The sequence below is a fragment of the Clytia hemisphaerica genome, unplaced genomic scaffold, assembly GCF_902728285.1.
Source record: "Clytia hemisphaerica strain Z4C2 unplaced genomic scaffold, Clytia hemisphaerica genome assembly, whole genome shotgun sequence".
NCBI lineage: Eukaryota > Metazoa > Cnidaria > Hydrozoa > Leptothecata > Clytiidae > Clytia > Clytia hemisphaerica.
In genome coordinates, this window is record NW_027103803.1 from 609,899 (window position 1) to 635,515 (window position 25,617).

The 25,617-nt window shown below is 35.8% G+C and overlaps 2 protein-coding genes across 3 annotated transcripts in view; one reads left to right on the plus strand and one right to left on the minus strand.

Annotated features, from left to right (window-relative positions):
- The window catches only part of LOC136806345 (ATP-dependent Clp protease proteolytic subunit-like), a 284,569-nt gene that overhangs the window by 244,323 nt on the left and 14,629 nt on the right, over positions 1 to 25,617 (plus strand). The gene's annotated exons all lie outside the window — the stretch shown is intronic.
- Positions 1,505 to 24,190, minus strand: LOC136806377 (cysteine protease atg-4.2-like). Its single transcript, XM_067062938.1, has 5 exons — positions 23,995 to 24,190; positions 4,173 to 4,259; positions 3,155 to 3,373; positions 2,472 to 2,527; positions 1,505 to 1,855 (listed from the first exon to the last, which is right to left on the minus strand). The coding sequence occupies exons 1-5, from the start codon at positions 24,179 to 24,181 to the stop codon at positions 1,505 to 1,507; spliced, it is 900 nt and encodes a 299-aa protein (XP_066919039.1). The 5' UTR covers positions 24,182 to 24,190.

Genomic DNA, 25,617 nt, shown 5'->3' on the forward strand with positions numbered 1-25,617 from the left:
ATCAAGCTCTACTTATGTATTGAGCACTCTTAATTGTGCAGAGAAACACAAGAAGAAAATAATGCATAAGTATAACAATGGACTACTGTACAGAAAAAAGACGTTTATTGAATGTTGTTACGTCAATATTTTGTCATCTTTTCATTACGTGTTAAGAATGTTGTTACGTCAATATTTGCGCGCACAGCGCGCTCAAACGCGCGTTCCGAATCCTTTGGCAAGATCCGCATACACGGTTGGAATAAAAATGTCCTGGGTGGAAAATTTTTGAAAAGGAGGCTAATACAACAGAATTAGGACAAAAGAGCTCCTTATATAAAATAAGCTCCTTTTATTCCCGTAGAAAACCTTTAAGAATATTTTTACGATGATTTTTCCCAAGAAGTTAAAGGTTTTCTTTTGATGGAAAGGTCCGACGATGCTGAGTCGGAAATATTTCATAAACGCTCTGGCATGTGCACTAGCCTGGCACAAGTGTGTGCATGCGTGTGTAAAAACAAGTGCGACAAGATAAGAAAAAGTTTTTGAAATGATAATTGAAACATATTTCTCACACAAAAGAACCTTTATTGATACTCTTTCGAATATTTTTATGCATATGTAATATCTAATTTATAGAAGTGTATTTCTCAGGTCTATTGACCTCTATGAAACAATCTTACATCTTTACAATTTATAGATCTTATCATTCCATTCGTTTGTCAATTCTAGTTTGAATTTCCCTACGGACGGTGCATTTACAACATTGGTTGCCAAACTGTTCCAAGTATCAATGCTCCTATAGTAAAGTGAATTCGTTAGGTATCCTCTAATGCCGTCTTCAGCGAAATTCCTCTTTAATTCGAGATTGTGCTTACGTTGAGGTCGATTTCGAAGAACGAGTTTCTGACATAGGGAAGATTTATCATAGACATTAAGATGTTTATATACTTCCACCATGTCCCCGATTTTACGCCGGATCTTGAGGCTGGGTAGGTTCATGACTTGTAAACGTTCTTCATATGAATGGTTTCTATAACCACCGACAAGTCTTGTGGCCCTACGTTGGACACTTTCAATTGCATCAGAGTGTTTGATCAGCCGTGGAGACCAAACAGCTTGCGCGTTCTCAAGGTAAGGTCTCACAAATGCAATGAAAAGTGTGCGGAGCATCTCGAGAGAAATGAAGTCGAAGCTTCTGTTAATCAATCCAACGATCGAGTTAGCCTTCTTGATCTTGGTGTAGATGTGTTCTTCGAAATTCAATTCACTATCAATAATATCAATAATCACTCCAAGATCCTTCTCTTGATCAACATGTTCTAGGACAGAGCCAGCGATCTCGTAAGGATATGCATGTTGAATGTTCCAGAATTTCCCTAGTGTCAACACGTGGCACTTGTCAGGATGGAATTTCAACAACCAGTCACCAGACCACTTTTCCATTGCCTCAATATCGTGCTGAAGTCTAATTGCATCTTCAGCGTTATTTATTTCTTCAACTCTACACGCAACTGATGTTAAACTAACGGGCCTGTAATTCTCTGCAAGGTTCTTTTTCCTTTCTTGTAGATCGGGGACACATGTGCGCAGTCTTCCAATCATCAGGTAGTTTACTTTCTACGAAGGACTTGGCCATGATAGTATGTAAAGGACCGGCTATGTAAAAGGCCAGCTTTTTCAGCATGACAGGGTGAATCTCATTAGGTCCTAGCAATTTATTAGGATTCAAATCTTTTAGTTCCTTTTTGATCATGTCGATTGTTAGATCGAATGCTACATCTGTGTCTGTTCGTGATGGAAACTCAGGTCGTGATCCAGCAGGTTCATTCGTAAAAACACTGCAAAACTGATCCTGTAGGATGTCAGCTTTATCCTCATCAGTAAAACGAAGTGATGATTTATCATTTGGATCAAGGAGAAGAGGGGAAATTCCCGTTTTGGTCTTCATTGAGTTCCGGATATGCTTCCAAAACTTCTTAGGGCTTCTTTTTGCTTGACCACAAATTCGTTCTTCTAGTCTTCTTCTTTATCGTCTGATCTTTCCTGTAACCTTGTTTCTCGCAGTAGCGTAAATAGCTCTATTTATAATAAATAAAACGTTTTCTGTATTTTAGATCAAAACATTCGATTGTAAATTTCTTCGAAATCAACTTTGCTTTTTTTTGTTTTTACAAATAAAGCAATAGAATGTGAGGTCACATCTCGAAACAACTTTCGATCTTTCATTTACTTGGAGGTTATCGTTGTGTAAAGAAATGGCTTTTATCTATCTGATTCAGCATGGAGGTGCCACCCTTTCTATCGCTTCCTTCTACCCCCAAATATTATCTTTAAGAATATTCATAATGAAATGGAAAAACATCACTCTTATAAAAAACGCGTGTAGTCTCAAAAAGCAATGACAAGAAAAGATCATTGTCATGAAATAACAATTGAACTGAAACAATGAATTGGAAAAAAAGATGAGCTTATCAAAAATAATGTCTTACCATCCTGTAAATATAATTCTTCTCGTATGAAGTTGCTCTTTGTGATGTTCTCCAACCTGCAAAATAATTGAATAACTATGTTAAAGTGAACATTTTAATGTTTATATCCATCCAACTTAACAGCGTTAATTTTCGCGCACCTTTTATGTAAACTGTGTGAATTGTATTTTATGTACATTGAATTTACTCGGTGTACTTAACGCCCATATTGAATAGTGGTAACATTTGCGTACCACTTATTAAAAGAACTTTAATCCATCACAATATTTTGGTTGGCCGGATTGAGAAACTACCTCCCGGGTTGAAATATTTGCAACTTTATCTGAGTTTTCAGCGACGGAGACGACTAGCTTTTGATATGTCTAAATCCTTATCAACTAAGGACGATGATAAATTAGCGCTTTTACCATCTCCAACTTTGCAAGTCAAAACTGCCAGATGAAATGAAGTTTTTATAAGATACTTTAATAATTGGTCATTTGAAGTAATAAAAATGACGCGTTCTTTAGAAAAAGTAACAAAATTGTTTTATTACTGGTTAACGACCAACCAAATCAAATAAGAGCTTGTAAAAACTCCATCTCGTCCCAAAACTGCGGGCTATTATTCACAGTCATTTCACCGTCCTCAAAAGTACAAAATGCATAAACACATAATTATACTCAATGGAGACTTTAACAAACCTTCTCGTAACATGTGAATTAGAATAGCATTCGCCAACAGCATTTGTCCACTTCTTAACATACAGCCCCATCCACCATCAGAAGTCAAGTTCGATTTTGCTAATGTTTCAAATTTCTTACGATACGTCAACCAAACAAGAGATGAGAAATCTTCAAAGAATTGATCCAGACTCAAAACTTTATGTTCGTCTTTCACCACTCTACCGTCATCTTCAGTGTCTGTCAAAAAATTAAAATCATCACAGAAATTATGAGGAATTATCCGAAATTATCAGAAATTATCGGAAATTATGAGGAATTATCGGAAATTATGAGAAATTATAGGAAATTTTCTCAGTAGATTTTATCAACGTTGAATTTATTAAAAGTTGATTTAAGTGTGTTGATCTCAAGATCCCTGATCATGTGTAAAAAGGTACAATTTTCATTTTAACATTTTAACTAAGCTTTAGCGTTTCCCACCAAAGAGTTAACCTGGCTGATAACCCCTGATCCTTCCCTTAATTGATGAGGATTAGACAGAGAGGCATCAAGTACAATTTTGTACTGAGTATAAATCCTTTGATATGACCCAGCAATAGATTGAACCCAGCAAGGGATTGAACCCAGTTGTGCACTGTAGCCGAATATTGTACCTTTGCAATGTCTTCCGTTCCACCCAATAGCTGATTGGTTGAAAGTGACGTATTGACTGATTTTACGTCACTTCCAACCAATGAGCTATTGGTTCTGTGACGTAATGTCAGAAGACATTGCAGTGGTGCATATCATGAATTGTACTTTTGCAATACAAACAGGAAAAAAAAGAACAGATCACTCGGATGGGAAACGAAAATTTCACACCTTAGACCATGCAGGAAATTTAACCGGGTGGAAAAATCATTCACATTCCCAGGTACAAAATGGACTTTTCACATCCGGGTGATTTACTCAATTTTTCCTGTGATGGCTGCTTGAAAGTGATCTGGCGCCTTTAAACTTCAAATATAAATAAAATACCAGCAGACAGAAGACAAACCTGTATTTTTGATATGGTAGCATCGCCCCAAAAGCCAAACAGGATTCTGATCATTGAATGACGGTTTGGATATTTGGACATTGAATCCTGAAAAAATAGAAATAATAATTATAGTGATAATAGTAGATATATATAATTGATAATAAATAATCAAAACTTTGTAATTAGTAAAAATTATGGAACGTGTTTCAAAATGTTTGTTGGGTAAGCAGAAGTTTTCAATTTAAAGAAAATAACATAAATTTCAAAATTTAAAGAGCTTGGAATATACTGGTAAAAGGGATTTTTCTAAGCACTTTTTATGTCTGTATACTGGCCAAATTTATACTCAATCTAAGAATGAGTTTTTGAAACTCAATCCAAAATAGTAAAAATATTTTCTAGAATTTAAGAATTAAGAATTTAAGAATTTAACTTTATTTGTTTACAACCAAAATTAACTTAAATAAACCAGCCAAGGCTGGAAGGTCAGCCAATAGAGCTTAGCTAGATAGCTTTAATAAGTGGGTTAACAGATGTAAGAGATGTACTGAAACAGAGTAGACTAAAAATGTTGAATACTGTAATGTACAAAATGTGAAACATTTGATAACAAGCCTGAGAGCTCCTTCACACCTCCCCCCCACGAGAAATTCAAAGTATACTTCTCTTTAGCATTGTAGCACTGTTTTTATGACATCAAACAATTAAGCTATAGTTCATTACTATAAAATAAAAGAGAAACATAGTGTAATTAAACTTTTTGATAATTTCATTCCAGTCAGTTATGATACATTTTTTCTGTTCGATGTAGACAATATCCATATCTGACCAAAGTGTTATACTAGAAATAAATAAGAAAATTGCCAAAACGTCAGAAACTGTACTTTTTGTTTTACTTGATAAAACTCCAATTTCACTTTAAACTAACAAGCTACAAACTTTAAGTCACAAAGCGCAAACTCCAGAAAAACACAATTTGCAATCAAAAACTTTACAAAACGTAGTTCATATTTATAACATTTCAACAGGAACTGTATTTTGGTAGACTTGGTCAAATTACAGAAACCATTTATCGTTGTCTGCAAGGGCAATGAGGTACGTAAAAACTGACTGCTAGTCAGTCAAAGCCAAAATTTGGCAAGGTCAGAAAAACATAATTTGCATCCAGTCTGCGTAAATAAATTTTGTAGTTTAGTCGCAAATGATAATCGAAAGCAAAACTTAAAATTATAACTATGCGGGTAAGCTCATTTCCCCCCTTTTGCTTTTAAACTCCCTTTTGATTGGTCTATGAATTTGGGCGATCGCCTTACCGCTTAGCGGAATAAACACACGACCATAATAAATAAATTCAACAAGGCAGCAAAGTAGTCCTCTCTTCTGTGCCAAGCACTGGCAGTGTTTTTTAAACTTTAAAACAATGTTAAATGAAGACCAGATGGATCTGTTGTTGTGTAACTTGGCGATATAATTCATTAAATTCTAGAAACCATTTTTCATAACTTTCTGCAGTCCGCTTTCTGCAAGTCTGATAAGAGATATGTATAAACTGTTATTGCCATTCATTCCATTCATTATTCGGTCAAAACGTGCGCCAAGTTAGGAAAGGTAGAAAAACACAATTGTCGTCCGTACACGCTGAAAAATAGTTTGATCAATTTCAACAAGAACTGTATATATTAATATTAATATAATTGATCAAATTCAAAGACCATTTGTCATAATTTTGCAAGTCCAATAATAGGAGATGTGATGTCATCATTGGTTCCCGTCATCTGACCGACCCTGATTTACGGTCAGCAGGTAGAGTTGGAGAGTCGGAAAGCTTTTCCGCTGCTTTGCTGGATTTCCACTGTCGACCTCTGCATGCTCTGTGTTTACAAGTTTTCAAATCGAAGTAGCGAGCCACATGCTAATGGAGAGTAAACCGAAAACCAGTTTATCCAAGGTTTCTCAATTTCTTAATTCGGATCAGTCCACACGACGGATTCCCTTTAAAAGATGTAGCTGCTTCTTAAAAGAAAATAGTATTTTCAACCGAATGACCGAACGACCCCCACTTTTTAAAGTAGAAATGACGGGAACCAAACAATTTTTTTGCGATTCGCCTTTTAGTCAAAAAAAGCACAATTGCATCCAGTCTTTATCAAATTTAGACAGTAGCTCTGTACTTTTGTAAACTTTATCAAATTCCAATAACATCATAACACCATCAATCCCACCTAGAGGCAAACAAGAAAAATATGTTTTTATTGCAAAAACTAATAAAAAGCAGCAATAAAAAGTATCAGAAAATTCAACATAAACAAAAACTTGAGCAAACGGCTTTAAAGCTTCAAAAGATATAGAAAAAGAGTCCCCTTGATGAAAATCATGTGTTTGATTTGCCGAGTTAAAAAATAAATGACAGAAATTGAAGCTTGCAACAGATTTATACTGGAAATACTTTGGTACAACACTGACTTTTATCACATCTGACTATCGCTTGAGCCGCCATCTTGAAACACCACATTACATTATGATCTGTTAAAACAACGTACGCTAAAAGTACCCAAAAAGTTAACCCGATCGGAAGAAAGTTGAGAAATCAAAGTGAGCACATTATGATCTGTAAAAACAACGTACGCTAAAAGTACCCAAAAAGTTAACCCGATCGGAAGAAAGTTTGTTTTTTTTTGCCGTCTTATGATGATGATGGAACTGGAAAATTTTACCTATTTGAATGCTCAGCTTAGGCTGACCAATCATCTACATTATGTAGATATTCAAACATTTTTTAGGGGGTTTCACCCTCTAAACCCACCAGGGCTTTGCACTGGATCTACTCCCAGACCCCCAAATTCATCAATGCGCAGCTTTGGCGAGCAGATATCCTTCTGGTATATGAGAAACTCAATCTTAATTGAAAAAACAATCCCAGCTTAAAATGCTTGGAAAAATCTGTGTGGTAAAATCTTTAACTGGATGTGGATAGAACCCTTCTTGATAGACAGACAACAAATGGTGAGAAATCAAACCAACAGGAAGTGTACTTGAACCCCTGATTTTCCTGATCCTCATTGGAGACATTGATACAAATATCACCAATAGGGTAGATCGTCAAATGGAAAAGTCAAAAAATTCAAAGTGTAGTATTTTTTTGTGAAAATTTAATCTATTGTAAGACATTTTGCGCAATTTTTAACCTCCTAGGAAAAAAATCCAGCCTTCCCCAGGGGGGTCTTTGATTCGCACTAAAGCGAAAAATGAGTAAAAATTTGGGTCAGAAATTTGCCAAAGTCTGCCATTATAAAATTGTAAAGATTATTTTGGGAGTTCTAGTGTCCATTTATTGTCAAAGATACTGATTGAAACAGCTATTGAAAAAGCAAAACATCAATTTTTCTGGATATTACAAACTTTCACTAGTTACTCAGTTCATACTATGCTCTCTCTTTTATCAACCCCTCATCATCCCATTTTAGGAATACCGCTCAGTAAGAACGCTATCGAATCATATACTTGGAAAATATTAGAAAGCATAATACCTAAACATCATTGATGATTTCAAATCCAAAAACCATCCGTGATTAGGACGAATGTGTGCTGTTCAATGAAATGTCAAACAGAAAATTTGAAACTTGAAAGATTTTCCAGTGTATAAATTCAAAAATGCACTGGATGAACACCTTAAAACAATGCCCAATGAACCTCCGAAATTGTCTCAAACTCAATTTTAGACATGAAATTTCTCTGCTGTTCCATTTGTACTTCTGGACTTGTGGATTTAACAAAGGTTATGTGTTGTGGATCAATTCTTGCAAGAACTATATGCTTGAAGACACATAACAAGGCAGTGTCAATTGAATAACTTTGAACAAAAATTGCAGTCGAATCAATTGAGTATATATTATCGAGCACAATCGAATAAGTTCCGTTCAATTGTCAAACGCAATCAAATAGCCAATTTTTAAAACAGCTGATTCCTGGGCAGTCAGGCAGATTGACTGACAGGTATGTATGTGTGGGGGTCAAGGGTCTTTTTTCAAGATGACAGAAATGCCACCCTTACTTTTGATAAATGCACTGTAAGGGTTGAAATTTCAGCAAATCCCAATCTGATTTTTCTTATCTAAAAGAGTTAAAAAATGGTATGGCATTCACTCATCTCGTCAAGACCAGTAACATGTCTGCAATCAGTATAGACTTAAACTTGTATATCAAGATTACAGGATTTCAAGTATATGAGCCGATTTTACTTTCGTTTTGAGTGGTTTCATTTTCGATTTCAAGGCAAACATCTTAGCAACGGGATGCTCGCCGATAGTTACAGGGGTTTGTGCAAAAAACTAAACATAGAAAATTTTCCAAATCCCCCATTTAAAAAAAAACAATGAAAAATGAAACTTTTCTACTGTATGTTTCACTTTTAGCACCTATTGTTCAAAATGAAAATATTTAAGATTTTAAGATCTTCTTTTATTCAATGATTTTTTACGGCACTTTGTTGACAATCTAACTCTCGCGTCAAATTCCCGTTTTCTTCAGTAAATTGAAGATGAGAAAAACCTAAGCCACAGATCACGAATTGAGACAAATATATGAAAAGTGGGATTTTACAGCCACCCGTTGTGCAAGGCACTGAGAGGCCATGGGTGCCAAAAAGAAGGACCGTTTGAAATGTGGCAACCTCATTAGTGGAAGTTTGTTAAACAGCTGCGAAGGAGCGCTGGGAAGCAATCAGTAGAAGAGACCACTGTCGTTTTTGTTGTAGATTTCGATATAAACTTCTCTCAGGGATTACTTATGTCAATGTACATGTACACAGTACACATGTGTTGTGTCAACATTTCCGATGCATGTGTAACAAAAGTTTTCTGGAATGGCCCAATTAAGTTTTGTTTTGAAGTTGTCTTTTTTACATTTTATAAGATTCCCAAATCTTTGGCTAAGGACTTGAACAATTGAGGTCCCTGCATACAAATGGATGCATAGAGTTGACAGCCCTGCCTAAATCCGATGGGGTCTTTCAAGATACAAACTAAAATAAAAACAAACCTTTTGCTGTTACGCAATGAAGATACCAAAGTGTCGAAACTAAACTGAGAGATTTGATAACAATTGATTTTTTTGAACCAAATTACAATAATTGTGCCTCTTATACCAAACATAATTTTTCATTACATAAATTGTTAACTTTTTAAACACAAGCAACAAATTCGGAATAATAGAGGTAATTATATTTACAACTCACACTTTTTTGATGACATTTGATTTGACATCTTGACATTATAGCCATCTTGTTAGATGTTTTGTTTCAAGTTAATGCAATAGTTTATCGTTTATCGTTCAACTTGGAGAAGGAATGTTTGTAAACATAGAACTTTTTTTTTCATAACAGTTATTTGGGGTGTCGGAATTAGGCAGGGCGGTTGGAAGGACCACTCACGGTGGTAGGTGATGAAGATGCCCACCTTGTCTCTGTTTCAATATTTGAAAATATTTGGAACTAAACCTTCTGGGATGCTCCAAGTATAAGGGTGCAAAGAATTCATTCCAAGCTCCTTAAGTTATTCCCAGGCGTAACTAATCGAAAAATTCGATTACCGAAATCATCGAATTTAATCGAAACTAATCGAAGCGATTAGACTTCGATTAGTCGAACTCATCGAAGACTAATCGAACTAATTGAGATTCAAAAAAGGTTGGAAATTTCGATTAATTCGATTAGATTCAATAAGCTTCGAATATCTTCGATTACTTCGGTTAGGTTTCGATAAATTCGATTACTTGACTTCGATTACTTTGATTAGCCGTCGATTAATTTGATTACTAGACTTCGATTTTTAAATGATATTTTTGCTTAGACGAGGTGAATCACATAACCGGGGTGAATCGCATAATTTGTTTAACCGCCTCTCATACTTCACTGACGATGTCTTTTTCCATTCTGTTTTTAGATCCCGTTCGTCGATCGATCAAGCTATCGGAAAAATATGGCTTCGAAGATCTGGAACATGTTCTTCGGAAGTTGACTTGAAGAATCTAGACCTTCTGATTTTCGGCCTTTTTTTTGAAATGGCGAATAAGAAATAATGACGTAGTCACTAATAATGAAGCGACCGTGATTGGAAATTCCATTGTGTTCTACGAAAGCCAGTTGTATACTATACAATCTTTGATTCACTAAACGAAAAACAATGTCTATTCTTCGTATTTTCATTCTAAAGTTAGGACAGAAAATTGTTTACGTTTTAAAACGCGAATCGCCTATTTGCAGCCCAAGATGAAGGCGTTGTAAAGTGATATGGAACGGAGAAATGAAAAAGGAGTTAATTGTTAAATAATTGAAAAATATCAAATGCCGTCATCATGTCATTTTTAATTACTACAACACTATCCCAAGAGGCTTGTTAGTGTTCAGAGTAGCTAGGAATAAATGTTCAATATTAATAGTCAATCATTGTTCATGTGAATACAATGTCTTTGTATATTTTGTATAGTGATAATTTAGGAGTTAAATTTATGTATTACTACTTTGAAGAAGAAAAGTGGAAGGGTAAGAACATTTATTAAAGAAACGGACGTCGCGGTCTCTCGTCCTCCCTAGGAAATATATTTTGACGAAAGGGATTATTTCTAAAGCTACAGGCTTGATAATGAGACAGGGTACAATATGAAGACATAATTTCCCGTTCGTTCATATGCTGTTCATTCTCTCGGGGGTCTCACATCCCCTGGCTTAAGTCATCTCTGAGACAGGGGTACAAATATTTCTGCAAGCGAAATTGAAAAAAGGGTAGAAAGTAGACATGGTGGAGCCCCTTCCTAGTGGAACAATTGAAATAAACATCGGCCCGGTGAGAAGCCCAGACATTCAAGAACTCAATCTCGAACTGAAAAATATTTATTTTCTATATTCCTTACCGTTTCGTTGTCCTTCATTTTTCCAAAGGGCATAAAAATTCTCACCGGGCACTGAGAGAGACGGTGTTATAAAGTATTTTCTTTCGCTAAGAAAAGAATAAAAAGTACATTTTCCAAGTAAGGGCCTAAAAAGTTTGCTGCCAACTACAAGTATACTATGCATCTGAGCATTCAATACCATATAAAATTAATTCTGTCTCATGTCTTTGTGTTCATGGCGATTCCACGCTGGTTCTGCATTCATTAAAGTGCCACCATAATACCCCTGTCTCAGTGACTCAGTTAAGTTTTGAAATCGACCATCGTAGTGGCTATGAAACAAGTAAAACGTCACACCCACCGGGTCTGTATTTGTGAGCAAAAAAACTCACTGGGATGAGAATTTTGAACTTTTCTCGCCGGAGTACGGAAAATTCACTTTTAAGCATTGTTCCTAGAATTCATTAATAATTTTTTTTTACGATTTTCACTGGGTTGACCTAGTTGTAGTAGAGGTGTCAAAATACCGACAGTACTCCAATAGGGCCATAACCTTTGATTCAAATACTTTTGCTTGCTTCGTTTTTGCATTGTTGGAATCTTCTTTAAATTCTGCGTCGATCGGTAGGTGAATTGTAGGCACTTAAAGCAGAACGAAGGTCACCGGAGCCTCTGAAAGTCAAACTTTCGATGAAATTCAATGAGGTCAAATTTCTGAAAATGGCTTGGCAGTGAACAAGTGAATTAGGTCATTTTTTGTATTTTTTTTCACTGGTTTCCATCGGGACGATCCGTTCACTGATACAGGGGTGTATCATACGTTTTCTCTTATCATTTTGTCGATAAATCTTAGAGTCAACCAGAGCGTTATTGATAATCTTCTCCCGTCTCTCAAGTATCTGAGATTGTTCAGTACAACCTGAAATAACGGGAAAACAAAAATATACGATGATCGGGTTAATTTCTCTACTCTTTTTATCGGCTCAGCTATCACACCCAGTATCACTACGAAACTGGAAAAAAGTTAGCTTTTCACGGGGCATTAGTAGCAGTCGAGTGATACTTGAGACAGGGGTATTTAATGGATGCTAAACGTCAAAACAACGTTCATTTATAACGCCCATAAAACAACGGGATATGTACACTGGGTTTTTTCGGGCGAATTTTCTATTAACCTAACCCGGCCTGTGCTAGATTCTTCTGAGGTAAAAAAGAAATACGCACCTGCTGGGTGTGATAGTTTTCTGCTTTTAGATTCAATGCTATCTTTCGTAACCGCGGAATATAACGACCATACAACATGTGTTTGATGACTCTATCGATCGATGCTTTGATGAAAATTTGATTTTCGTAAGTGGTCCAGTTTTTCTAATGCTCTTCTTTTTTATTCATTTATTTACTTCACCCTTTTCATTTTCCTCTGGAACGAAACGCAAGCGTCAAATTAAAAAAAACAACTTGGATTTAGCTAATGTAGTCAGACCTTTCTGAACCGTTTCATTTTCTTACATCGCACTTTCTATCGTGAATTCAACCATACACTTTTAATAGCGCACACTAATTAAAATTTTAATATCAATGATACTAAACGTACTACCCAAATAGATATCCCGTAGGTATTACACTTTTATGACACTTGTAATTTTTGAAAAATGGTATTGCTTAACCAAAAAATATAGAGTGTTTGTTTGTTACGAATTACGCCCCTTCATGCTATCCACTTCACCCCGAAACAAGTGACTCGATTTTCTTGTATTCGATTGAAGATTGTTCCTCGTAGAAGAAACTTTTGAAAATGAAATTTTCTGCACTCGCGAATTAGACCCTATTCGTCAAGTTCTACGGTTTTATATTAACCCTAGTTTCGTCTGAAAGATACAATTGGCCCATAACCTTCCAATTCTATCCGATTCATCCCGCCTTACACAGTTACAGTATTCTAAACTTTCTATCTATTTGGTTTGTCCATCGATTGTTTTCTTCTCCGGGGCTCAAATCTAAATGCTTTTTATGATTATTTTGTCTGCCGGGGCAGATTTAAAAACGGAGCTCTCAAAGCCAAAAGTGACCTGTTGAAGGCATTTTATTCTCATCCAAAATGCGTTATCCTGAGTGGTTTTAACAAAAGCGCCAAATTAAACGGTGTCCGTCCACCAGTAACGAAAATAAAGCCTGGGATACACGGGAACGAAGTTGATCTATCGCTAGGATTAAAAAAAACGTGCCGCTCAAAAACAAAGAAAACGATAGATTCAATCCATTGCCTTAAATACGGCACATCCCGCACAAAACTACCAAGCTAGAAAACGGCTTTTTCTGATCAGATTTAACCGATATTCGAAACTTTTAAGCGAGAATTGATGAGATCTTACCAATACGACATTTTAACCAAGAACATGAAAGCTTAGTGATAACGAAATATCGGTACAGCCTTGGTTATTCTCATTAAGGTTTCTCGCGCTAAAGCTTGTACGAACCATTACTTAGCTGGAAATATTCTCGGCTAGTGAAAAAGATTAGACGTACAAAAAATATCGGTATGTCTTGGTATTTCTCGTTAATAATTTTTGCTGGAAAAATATTCTAAAATGAAACCATTCTTAGACGTACGAAGTATTGGTATGTCTCGGTTATTTCTCGGTTAAGTTTTGCCGTTCCCATAAAGGTTGAAAAAATACAAAAAAATATTTTCAAAAAAAAAAGTTGAAAAAAACAAATGTGAAAATTTTGCGTCCAGAAAATTTCGCGAGTCAGACCATTTGCGAAAATTCGCGTGTTTTGATAGTCTGAATCTCAGACCTCTACAAAACCCCAGGTAGAATTGGCAATTGATTTCGCGTAGAGAGTGGTAATCTAACATCTAATGTTTCCTGATCATCTAAAAAGATAACGACGAATTTCTAGAAAGAACGACAAATATCACGAATCTAGGGGTCATTCTTATACCCAGCCAGATGGTTAAATTTTCTTCTGACACACTAAAGCTTTGAAAAGGTCGGGAAATTTTTCAACATCTGGGCACTACTCTCCGATAAAAAATCGGCCCGTTCTTTATCTGCTGATATTCTGATGGTGTATTGGCGGCCGCCCACGCTAAAGCTCTGAAGGAGCGGGCCAATATCACCATCGGAGACCTATAGTAGTCATCGTTTGATGTACCGCATCACAGTCGTGTCTAGCTGTCCTTACACTTTTTGCTTGACTATCGGTACCTTGCACCCGACTGAATTTAGCATGAAAACCTCTGCTGCCTGGACACCTTACAGAAAAATGAAAAATGGTAACCCAAAGGTTCCAGATGTTAAAATTTTCCCGACCTTCAGAGCTTTAGCGTGTCGGAAGAAAATTTCTACATCGAGTACCAGATAAGCCCGCTCCCTTTAGATCTTTAGCGTGGGGGGGGGGCCGCCAAGTAGCCATCGGAATATCAGATAAGGGTCATTCGCGAAACTACCTTAAAGGAAGAAATTTTGGCGGCAATTTAATTTGGCGGATGACCAAAAAAGCTTTTTCAGAGGGAATTTAATTTGGCGGATGGACGAAAAAAACAAATTTGGCGGTCGCTTAAAAATTCAACCTTAAGATGGCATCAAAACAGCGAAAAATAGCAAAAATACCTTAAAAGAAATCATATTTTCAAAATGTTTAATTTGGCGGGAATTTAATTTGGCGGATGGCGGAAAAAAGAAATTTTGGCGGGAACTTAATTTGGCGGATTTCAGTCAAATCCGCCAAATCCGCCAAAATTTCTTCCTTTAAGGTAGCTCCTAAAATAGGCATTCATTATTTGGCCTAAACGAAACGAAAAACTTGAAACGTAATTTTCAAACGGAAGAGTTGCGTGTGCTATTTTTCATAAAATAATAAAAAGGGAGTCCAATAAGGTCCAAGTGGTGGGAAATTGAAAATTAACAAGAAGCGAGGAGTTTTCACTAGGGCACTCGAGAGTAAATCACGCACATAACTTAATACCGAAGTTTGAATAAATTTTTGATATTTGCAAGGGCCCCCGGGGGGGGGGGTACTTAGTCAAAATGGGTGCCGGGTATGTGCGAGCCATAAGGGTACCTTTTCTCATTCCTCAAAAGTCTCTCAAAGGGGTACAAATTCAAAAGTTAGTCTCTGAAAGGGTCCCAAAATCACGAAAATCAAAAATTTCTCTCTCAAAGGTCACGATTTCCAGAAAAAAACGACGGGATTACGGTATTTCATTCTCTACCGGGATCGGTAATTAGGTAATTAGGCTTCCTTTATCGACGGTATTACGGTATTTGACCCAAATTTTTGTCGGTATGACGGTTTTTAAGACCCCTGAAACCCCCCCTTATATGCTTACAGTACATTTTGAATTGAAGTTTACGAAACTTTAGAAGCAGAAATCTGAAAATTTAAAACTTAAGAACAATTCTTTTAAAAACACAACATCCTGGATGTATATGTACAAAGCTACTGTAAAATGAACAAATATATGTACAAAAAAAAGCAAGTGTATGTACGAGAAGATACTTGAAAAATATATCAGGCTGGCATATATGCTTATGTTTATGTTATGCTTATGAAATCTGCAAATCTGAGCCTCCATATGCTTATAAGCGTATATATATATAATATACAATATGCACCACATACAAATAGAAATATAATTGTAGTCTAGCTAAAATTTTCATGAAACTACAGTATTCCCATTTTTCTATTACTCTTAAGTTCCGAATAAACGAGGGGGTCCGAACACAATTCTTTATGCCAAATTTATTATAAGTTATTTATTCCTCTGAAAGGATGGAAGTGGAAAATCTATAGTTGAATGTCTTTACAATCATTTAACAAATCACCCTTAATTAAACCAATTGTAAATTTGTAAGCTATCTTTTTCTGCCAAACAGAACATTTACAAAAAATAGACAAATCCTATCCCTAAAGAAACCAATATAAACATACCCTATAAATATCCATAGTCTCTTGGCAAGTATACTAAGAAATGAATACCATTTTCATGTTCAATAAAAAATAGTTTGTTAATAATCGAAGAAACTGGAACACACTGACTCTTTACTTCTTCAGAACTTACAATGACCAATTGTGAATCATCTTTTATGATGGTAAAAGGTTGTACAAGAGCCAGCGTATGAGATAATGCGTTTTCACTAAATTGGAAATACAGCTTAACTCTTCCATAACTACGTTGACCGTTTCTCAAAAATGAAACGACTGTTGAATCACGTCGAAAAACCCTTGTGTACGAAGAAGAATGGAATCGCTTATCGTTTTTAGATAGTCTATTAAATTCTAAAACATCTCCTTGTGCTGGACTGTATCCAAGATAATCAATAAGTGAATCATAAATTTCATGAGACATTTGCTTTTTCTCTACACGCCCCATGACATAGATATCTTCCGATATTCGCTGTTTATTGGCAGAGACAGGTTTCTGGTTATTTAATGACAGGTATAAATCCAAAAGAAAGGGGTCGTTTGAAATACTTTTTTCCACAATTTCAGGTAATAAATGAACGAGATTAACAGCTGATGCAATCTGAAACTCAACTTTTTGTGATCCATGGATCAGCTTCAGAATAAATCTATTTTTGTCTTCAAAAGGAAAGCAAGAATGAGTCCAAAGAGGACCAAGCTCACGAACATCGTCACATAAGTGGACTAACTGATGGATATTTGTTAATTGGAACCGATCGTCGTACAACTTTGCAAATTCGCTGCAAAATTTGAACAACATTTTTTCAGCATCGTCGATTTGTTTTGGTAGGATTGAAGAGCTCAGAAGTGTATATACAGCGTGACTTAACAATGAAAAATGTTGCAAATAAGTGCTTGGTAAAATTCCGATCAGAGTTGGGATTCCAAATAACAAAAGAAAATTCGCAAATTCAGCAGCTTTCCAATCTTTACAAAATTTCGAATAAGACCTCGGTAGTCGGGAAATTTCACTGGGTGGCTTTATCGAATCCAAACGTTTATCAAAGGTTTCAATTTGATCATGAACAGAAAATTTTTCATTCTTAAATTGTTTCGAAAACCAAAGTTTTAGTAAAAGCTTCATGACACCTAATGCCAAACCGTGCATGTAGTCAATACCAACACTTTTCACAAGATCGTATGACTGAAGATTGTGCAGCCAGGTGGGATATTTCATTCCATTGACAGGTTTTCCCTGTTGAAATCCTGCCAGAGCATCAGATTTGACACCACTATGATCACGTCCGGGGCCATTGGGGTTGGAATCATCGTAAGGGTAGGTCCAAACTGATCCTCTTGCTGAAACTTTTACACTTTTCCCTGTTTGTAGACATTTGTTACAACCATATAGCCCGTTAAATTGAGTACAAGCACAAATGAGTGATTTTGCCGGGAGATCAAAGGTTCCGACAAGAAGAAAGCATTTCACCAAAAGATTTTCGTCGGAATCGTTAGTTACCACAACACCTTTTTCCAACTCTTTTAGCTCCTTAGCAAAATACTCAAGAAAGATCCAGGTAATAGGCTTTTCACAACTGTACCAGATGCCTGCAAAAATCATATTTTCACTCTTATATCGTAAATCGGGAGGTAACTCGTTAAGTACCAAATAAATAGGCCAGAGAGATATTTTTGAGGACTTAAACAATGGAACGCCATCGGTGTTCCATGTAAATGAAATGTTATTAGGGTTTGACAAATGGCAACCTTTAGACCAGTTGTTTTGGTATAATGAGCCATCATAAATGTCCTCGATTGCATCTCTATGTTTCTTATTTCGTGTGAATCTATGTTGAAGTAGTGTAAAAAAGCCAACTCTTTTGAAAAAGTTTTTCAACTGAAAAAGTATTGGAAATTCAATCAAGTAACTTTTCGATGATGAAGACGAAAAATCTTTTGAGCAATGTTCACAAGTTTTCGCAACTTTTGAAGTTAATTTTTGGTAACATGAGGAGCAGAAAGCATGGCAGATCATTGGGCTCTTTAATCGACTAAAGAATTTCTGGAATAAGTGTAAAGTTTTTGGTATTTTCGTTCCCATTGGCATTAGTGTGTGTATCAATAAAAGAAGGTGGGCCATAGCTTCACCGGAAAGGGAAAACCTGATACTGTAGGAGAGAATCAGAACCATGGCTCCGGCTATAGTTATACTGCTGCCTTCATAAAGTGGGCCATCTTCTCCGAATAAACTTTCGCTCCTATCAGCCACTGGTGAAGGTTCTTGACCAATAATATCTTCAATAGTTATTTCGGAGACGAAGTCTTCATTTAAATCATACAAATCAGTCTCATCACCTTCAATATCATTTAAGTAGTGTTCTTGTTTGGTATCGTCGAAATTAACTTCAAAAGCTTGAAAAATATTGAACCCGTCATCAGATATTTCATTTGTTGGTTCTTCCAGATGCACGTCTGCAGCACCTGAAAAAATAGAGATTCAAGTTCATGTTGTATTTTCGTTGACTGAAAAATTATATCTGGAACATTTTTGTCTAGATAAGCCCGTGGGTACTAAACTAAGGTTGAATTTTGAAAACACTCAATAATTGATTGCGCCTCACACAACGCCTTAATATGGCAGTCAGGCGCATCCTGGCAAATGAACGGGGTGAGCATTTGCATGGGGTTTTCGTGAGATAGGACGTCTCAGGCTAAAAGTGTGAAAATGAATAAAAATGAACTTCAAACTGAAAACGGGAAAAAAGGTAGAAAGCCGGGAACTTTATTTTTTTTGTTAAAAGTTTCTTCAATCTTCGAAGAAAAATAAATTGACCCTTGGAAAAAATATTTCATCCATGCAGTTCTTCAAAATGAAGCAAAATATATTTCAAACCCGGTTCAATTGTGTGGGGTATTCAGCGCTATTACATCACTTTTGTTTTCGACCCCTTGCATTTGCCACCAATCACAAGTGAAAAATACCCCGTTCATTTGCCAGCCTAGCCTAGGATGTGCCTGACTGTATGGTGTGGGGGTTTCCTGACAAGTGCGCCTGAATGTCGGTGATTTTAATAGGCAGAGTTGTTCTCAGTATCTATTAGAATGACCCAGAGCTGGAGGTTCTTAATTCCTCTCATATGACATAAGTTTGACCTGGGAGAAGGAGCATTCGTACAGCCTTAAAAAAGGGGGGTATATATATAAAGGCAGAAAGGCAAGGGGTTATACACAAAGAATCATACAAACCTTCATCTAATTCCATAGATGATAATAATGATGAGGAATGTTGCTCATTATGACTATCCTCGATCGTGGTAGGTGTGTGGTCTATTTCTCGAGAAAGAGTTGCCATTCCATCATTAGTATCTGCAAGATTTTGCGACTTTGGTTCAACAACAATATCTGCACTCTTCACTACTTTGAATGGTAAAGGTTCATCAGATATATCAACGAGCTGTAAATCTAGAGAACTTTCTTGAATCTGGAGTGAGCCTTCATCCATGTCAAGATCACAAACAGTATCAAAGCTATCCATGATTGTGTCAATGATGAATATAAAGGATAATCCGTCAAATAATTCCAATTATCGCAACAAGATTTATTTACGGACCGCGATTGAGTAGCTTGGAACCAATATTGAAATAAAAGCCTCAATTCCGAGAGAATTAATAGCACAGTCTAGATCTATTCAAGACCCCGCTCTCACGACGTAATGAAAATAATGACTTCGAAAGTTACCGATCACTCTACCAGATGTAAATGTAAATGTAAATCAGCCTTTAAGAAAACCTCTTTTGAAAACGCGGGAAAACTTTACCTTCCTTTTGCTCAAACCAGCTCAAACTGAACGGAACTATAACTTGCAAGTAAATAAATAAATTAAACAAGTAAGTAAATTTTACCTATTAACAAGGCTTTTGATGATAAACATCGGCAAGTTTTTGCCATGGTCTAAGATCTGGTGAATGATCTAAGGAATATCTCCTTAGCAAATTCAAGCAAAAACACTGAAAAAGTTGGGAATACTTAAGTAATGTCAAGTTTTCTCTGCTGGAAATGAAACTTGAACAAATTTTCAGGAAACACAGTCAAGCTCAACTCAAGGCAGGCAATAGTCACAATTTGCGTTTTCTGGAACTTTTTTATAAGAACAGTTATAGTGAAGGCTTACTGAATGTATTGAAGCCCTAAACGAACTGAACATCAAAATGATTGAAAAACTGATAAAATTGAGAAAAATCAAGATTCACCCACCCCTTTTCCTGACTGATTTAGATTAACCATCCCTAAGTTTTCATTCCTTCTTGTTTATCGCGGAGAGCAACCTGTTCACGCAAAGGTTTTAGATTCACACATTCACGCATTTTAACCCATTCACGCAAGTAAAAATAAAGCCCATTCACGCATTCACAAAAACTGCTGGGGCCATAAATACTTGGAGTGCTTGACTTTAGATCTTTATACTCTCTAGAATGGCATTTGTTGTGGTTGTTTGGGAAAAGAAAGATCAAGTTGATTTGGAGTTGTCGATTGTTGAGGTGATGAAGAAGATCAACCTTATCATCCTTCATGGTGGAAAAACTTTTTTCAATCATAAAGGGACAGTGTATGAGGGCTATGTCGAATCGTCACATGGTAATATTACTACTTTACTTCTGTATAAATTCTTGCAAACACTAAACGTACACTTTGATTTTGTACCATTTCTTCAAGACACAAACTTCCATAAGGAGGAAAATTTGTTTAAAAAATATTCATTTTTAGAGGTTTTTAGCAAGACCAATAGGACTTGTTAATATTTTTCTAGAGTACCTTAACCCTGTTTATTCACCCACTACACATAAGCACCAAATAGTAACTTGATTAAGGATCATTTCTATATAGAGATGTCTCATTTTCATACTTTTTTTTAAAGAAACAAAGTCTGCTGCGGACAAGCAATGCTTACACATAAAAGGGGTTGAAAGCCTTAAAGTAACTGATCGGCCAAAAAGAAACAAACAAAAACGCTACGAAGCTATGGATTCTACTGAGGATGATGAACCGATGGAAACTATAGAATTAGAAATTATGCTAGAAGAAGTAAGTTCTAAAAAGTTAAGTATTTAGCTAAAACAGTGACAATCGCACACCTCAATTAAAGATTGGTTTTTTAGGCGTGCTATTTATCGCACGTCTTAAATTTTTAAGGCATGTGTGGGCCATGCGCGTGCGATCGCACGCCTCAAATGATGCAGTTTGACATTGTGAAATCAAATTCTGCTAAAATTACTGAAAATATCTTTGTATGATTTATGGTATTTCTTTGATTTTAAAGGAAGAACCAAAGAAGAAGATAAAAAAAAATGAAATGGAAAAAACAACAACAAAAAAGAAACGAGTTTCAACAAAAAATGTCTCAAAGAAAAATGTGAGTGATTGATAGTATGTGTGATAACAATTTTAAGAGAAAGACTTTATTACATTTTTGTCCGAGAAGAATTTAAAAACTGCCTTTTATTTGTAAATTACATGGCTTTAGATGACCCAAATCCAACTCTGTCCCACTAGCTCTGATGTTTGTAAACAAAACTTAATTTTAACAACTTGTTTTGTGATTTTACATGTTAAATTCAACCAATGATTATGGATCATATAAATTAAACACATACGATTTCATAATCAATTTGTGGACATTCTTTCAGGCACCTCCATTAACAATGATACCTTTGTTGAAAGATGAGGCCTTGCTCGTCCCAAAGGTAAAACTGTTCAACCTGAAAAAGGAAGCATTGCTGGCAGAAAAACCCCAACGGACTCTCCTTAACGGTTTGGTGAAAATGGTGTTTACCCAAGAAGAGCTTTCTACATCTAAAGCCACTGACAAACGTAACACTGGAGTCAAGCCACTCGATGTGGAAAAATGCGGGAACATCCGAGGTGCTAATTCTTTTCTAAAACATGGTTAAATAATTTGGAGTTGTCTTCAAGAGTATTTGTTTTTATTTTAATTTTCCAGCCTTAGGGCTAGAGACGCTAAGGATTCACTCAAATTAGGGTTGAAGTTGCTAGATAAGTTGATTAGGCTTTCCAGGCTTCCATTTTCTTGGGAAATAATTAAGAAACCTTATTGGAAAGCTGTTCAGCAAGCTCAGGTCTCGAATGTTGCTTTTAATCAAGCCTAAGCGTGCTAGATCCTTCATGCTTTTCATATATTTTCTCATTTTGATTATTCAGCGTTCGTTGGGAAGTTTTGCGACGAACACAAAGACAATCCTAAAGTTGTGGGCATGGCCTACGGGGAGATGACAGACGTGTTTGAGCAGCAGATATCTGCTGCAAAAAAAGCAAGAAGAACGAGATTGAAAAAAATTATTTCATTTAATTCTTCGCAATAATTTATAAATAATGTTTTACGCCTGAAAGGCTAGATTTGAATCATTTGCGCCAAAAAAAGAAGCCAGTTTCTGATATCATTTACCATGGGCAGCTGGCAGGTGGTCTTAAAAAAGACTGCTATTATATTGGAAATAGAATATTTTACTAAAGAAAAAAAAATAGCTTCACTTTTTCTTGCCCAAAAAAATCAGAGATTCAGATCTAGCTCTTCATGCTTCTTTAGTTTTTCTGCTCGCAATCTCACCTGGTCAGTGATTTGAACTTTTAGTACCTTTTATCAATTTTATTTGAATACAATAGAGATTTTTACAGGTATCACTTGCAGTATTTTGAGTTGAAAACAGACTTTATACTTAAACTTTATTTGATTGAAGGAAATTTTATCCTAGTTAAAATGTATTATTTTAATGGCCAATGCCATGCCATGTTATAAGGGTGTATTAACTTTAAGTGCTTGTGCGGTATCGATTTCTTCTAGTGTATAGGGAGTGTATATTCAAAAAACAAAACACATTTTTCTTTCGACGATATTTCGACGCTTACGTGTCTTTATTAAGTGTATATATTGTATTTAAAAAATTTTTAAAAACAAATATTTTTATTACGATAATTGCTGTGCCAATATTACGAAGGCCGAAAAGAGAATAAAAGAAAATATTGAAACTTTTTGACAAAATTACGTTGCTTAATAATTATCGGCTTTTTCTCGTTAAGGATCGGTATGCACGTTATGAAAGTTCCATGCTTGCCGCACGGTTTGTTCTTGCTATTAGCAAGCTTTAAACAAGCCTTCGGCAGGCCTAATGCTGACTAGTGCTGACTACTGCCACGGAAAGCTATTCTCACGAGTGCTCGGTAATTGCCGGTTAAGGATCGGTTTCTCTCACTAATTCTCATTTATGATCGGTTTTTACTCATTAAAAATTATCGGTTAATTCTCGGTAGTTGCAAGCTTTAATATCACGTCTGACCTGTTAATGCTGCCGTTCGTCTCGGTTTCCTTTACAGCCTTCTTCCCGGTCTTTTCACGGCTTTGTCTCGGTTCTCGTTAAAGCCTTATTCTCGGTTAATTCTGACTTCGTAGTTTCGTGCGGGATATCTTAAACGCTTCATATATATTCTTGCTGGAAAATATTGAAGATTCCACTCTAGTCCTTCAGGCTTTAAGCTCAATCAATAGATTTGAGGATAGATTTGATTCGATCAGAGGTAGAGTGAACTGAAGATCGCATGGCCCGCACATTCACGCAATTAAATGACACAATCAAAATCGCAATTCGGCGGTCAAGTTTATCAAGGTAATCGAAGGTAATTGAAAGTAATCGAACGATAATCGAAAGTAATCGAAAGATAATCGAACATTAATCGAAGGTAATCGAATTAATCGAATTAATTGAGAAAAACATTGGAAATTTCGATTAATTCGATAAGCATTCGATAACTTCGATAATCGAAGACTAATCGAAACGATTAATCTTCGATTAGTTTCGATGAATTCGATTAAAAATCGAATTCGATTACCTTCGATTGGTTACGCCTGGTTATTCTCAGTAGCTCCATGATTTGACATTAGTGATTTGTTGTGTGAAGATCTTTTTTGAACTCCACCAGTTCCACCGCCACCGTTTGAACATAAAAAATAAACATAGTTAAAGGTGTGTCTTACCATACTTTACATTCATCCAAGCAGACATGAACTTCTTTTTAATCTTCTCACGGTCAAAAAAATCATCTTCTGATTCTTCATCGCTTTCTGAAACAGAATCTTTCTTCAATTTGATAATCTTCGAGTTCTTTCTCTTCACGTCCATTTTTTCACTTTCATTTTTTGCCGTCATGTTGGAAGCTGCCATTATTGTTGTTGTTTTCTTCTAGCTCATAGACCCAGGGTCTTTTTTAGTTAGTCTTGATTAGTACAAGACTTTCTTCTCCATTTGAAAATAAATCGAGACAAATTTCGGGGAATTCACAGACTCCATTTTGGGGATTTTCTTCGCGTCAGAAGAAAATTTTCATTGACAAGGGAAAGGCCAGAGGAACAACAGAAGGGAAGTTTCGCTGAAAGAAGCAAAAATACTACCCAGCCTTTTAGGTATTTATTTCTAGGACTTTCCATCAACTTTTACCATTTTTTTAAGCTTGGAACTGCTATAGGTCATCATAGGATAGGTTGGTGTTGATTATTGGTTGAAAGTCAGAAAATATGAACAATTTCTGGCAGTAGGTTTTTTTGTCTCTTACAATCCATAGCTAATTTTTTCCAATTTCCAACCTTTATATAAAGATTCAACAGAAGCAGCCTGAAATGTGACCTTTGTTTGAATGAAAAATTTGAAATATCTTTGCGTAAAGACAATTTACTGAACTCTAGATCTGAACTTATCTCAAAATGCCGGCACATAAACAAACACCTACTTGAAAACTTCGATTCTAAAGATTGACGTCAATTTTTTTATATGAAGACGCTGTATTGAATTTTTTAAATAAACGTGGAATTTTGTTTTGATAGTTATTTCTAATCAACTGATGAATGCGAAAGCAAGAAACTTTAAGTATTGAAAAGAAATACAACGTTTCTTAATCTTTATGTATCAAGCTCTACTTATGTATTGAGCACTCTTAATTGTGCAGAGAAACACAAGAAGATTCAAGATTACATATGTGCGGGCGTTTGCGGGCGAAATTTTGACTTAGAATGGTTCGGCCCGCACACGCCCGCAAATGTGCGGGAATGTGCGTGCGTTACCAAGGGTCGTGTTTTTATTCATTGTATATAGTGTTTTAAAAGCGAAAGAAAGCAAACTCTAAACTCTAAAAATTCGATGACCCATTGGTGGATTGGATATCAATTGATTCTGGTAATCAATGACGTCATCAAAACTAAAAATTGAATTTCTCAAGGATAGTTTTTTCAATTGTCTTCAAACTTTCACCAAAAAGATGTATCCTACTAAAGTCGAAATTCTGATAACGTCAGCAAAAAAAAATGATTTTTCGTTTTTTACTAATTTCTGCTGACATCATCAAAATTTGGAAACATTTTTTTTTAATGATCGACTTTAGTGAGATGCATCTTTGGTGAACGTTTGAAGACAATTGGATAAACCATTATTGAGAAATTCAAATTTTAGTTTTCATTATGTCATCGATTATAATGTCATAAATCAGTAATACCCTGGCACTGTCTAGTTTTCAAATGCGTAAGATTACGTAATTCAAAGGCAAAACGTCAGATTTCATTTGTTCCTGGGTTTGAAACCATCGATTGCAGTGTAACGTTGTAACGTCA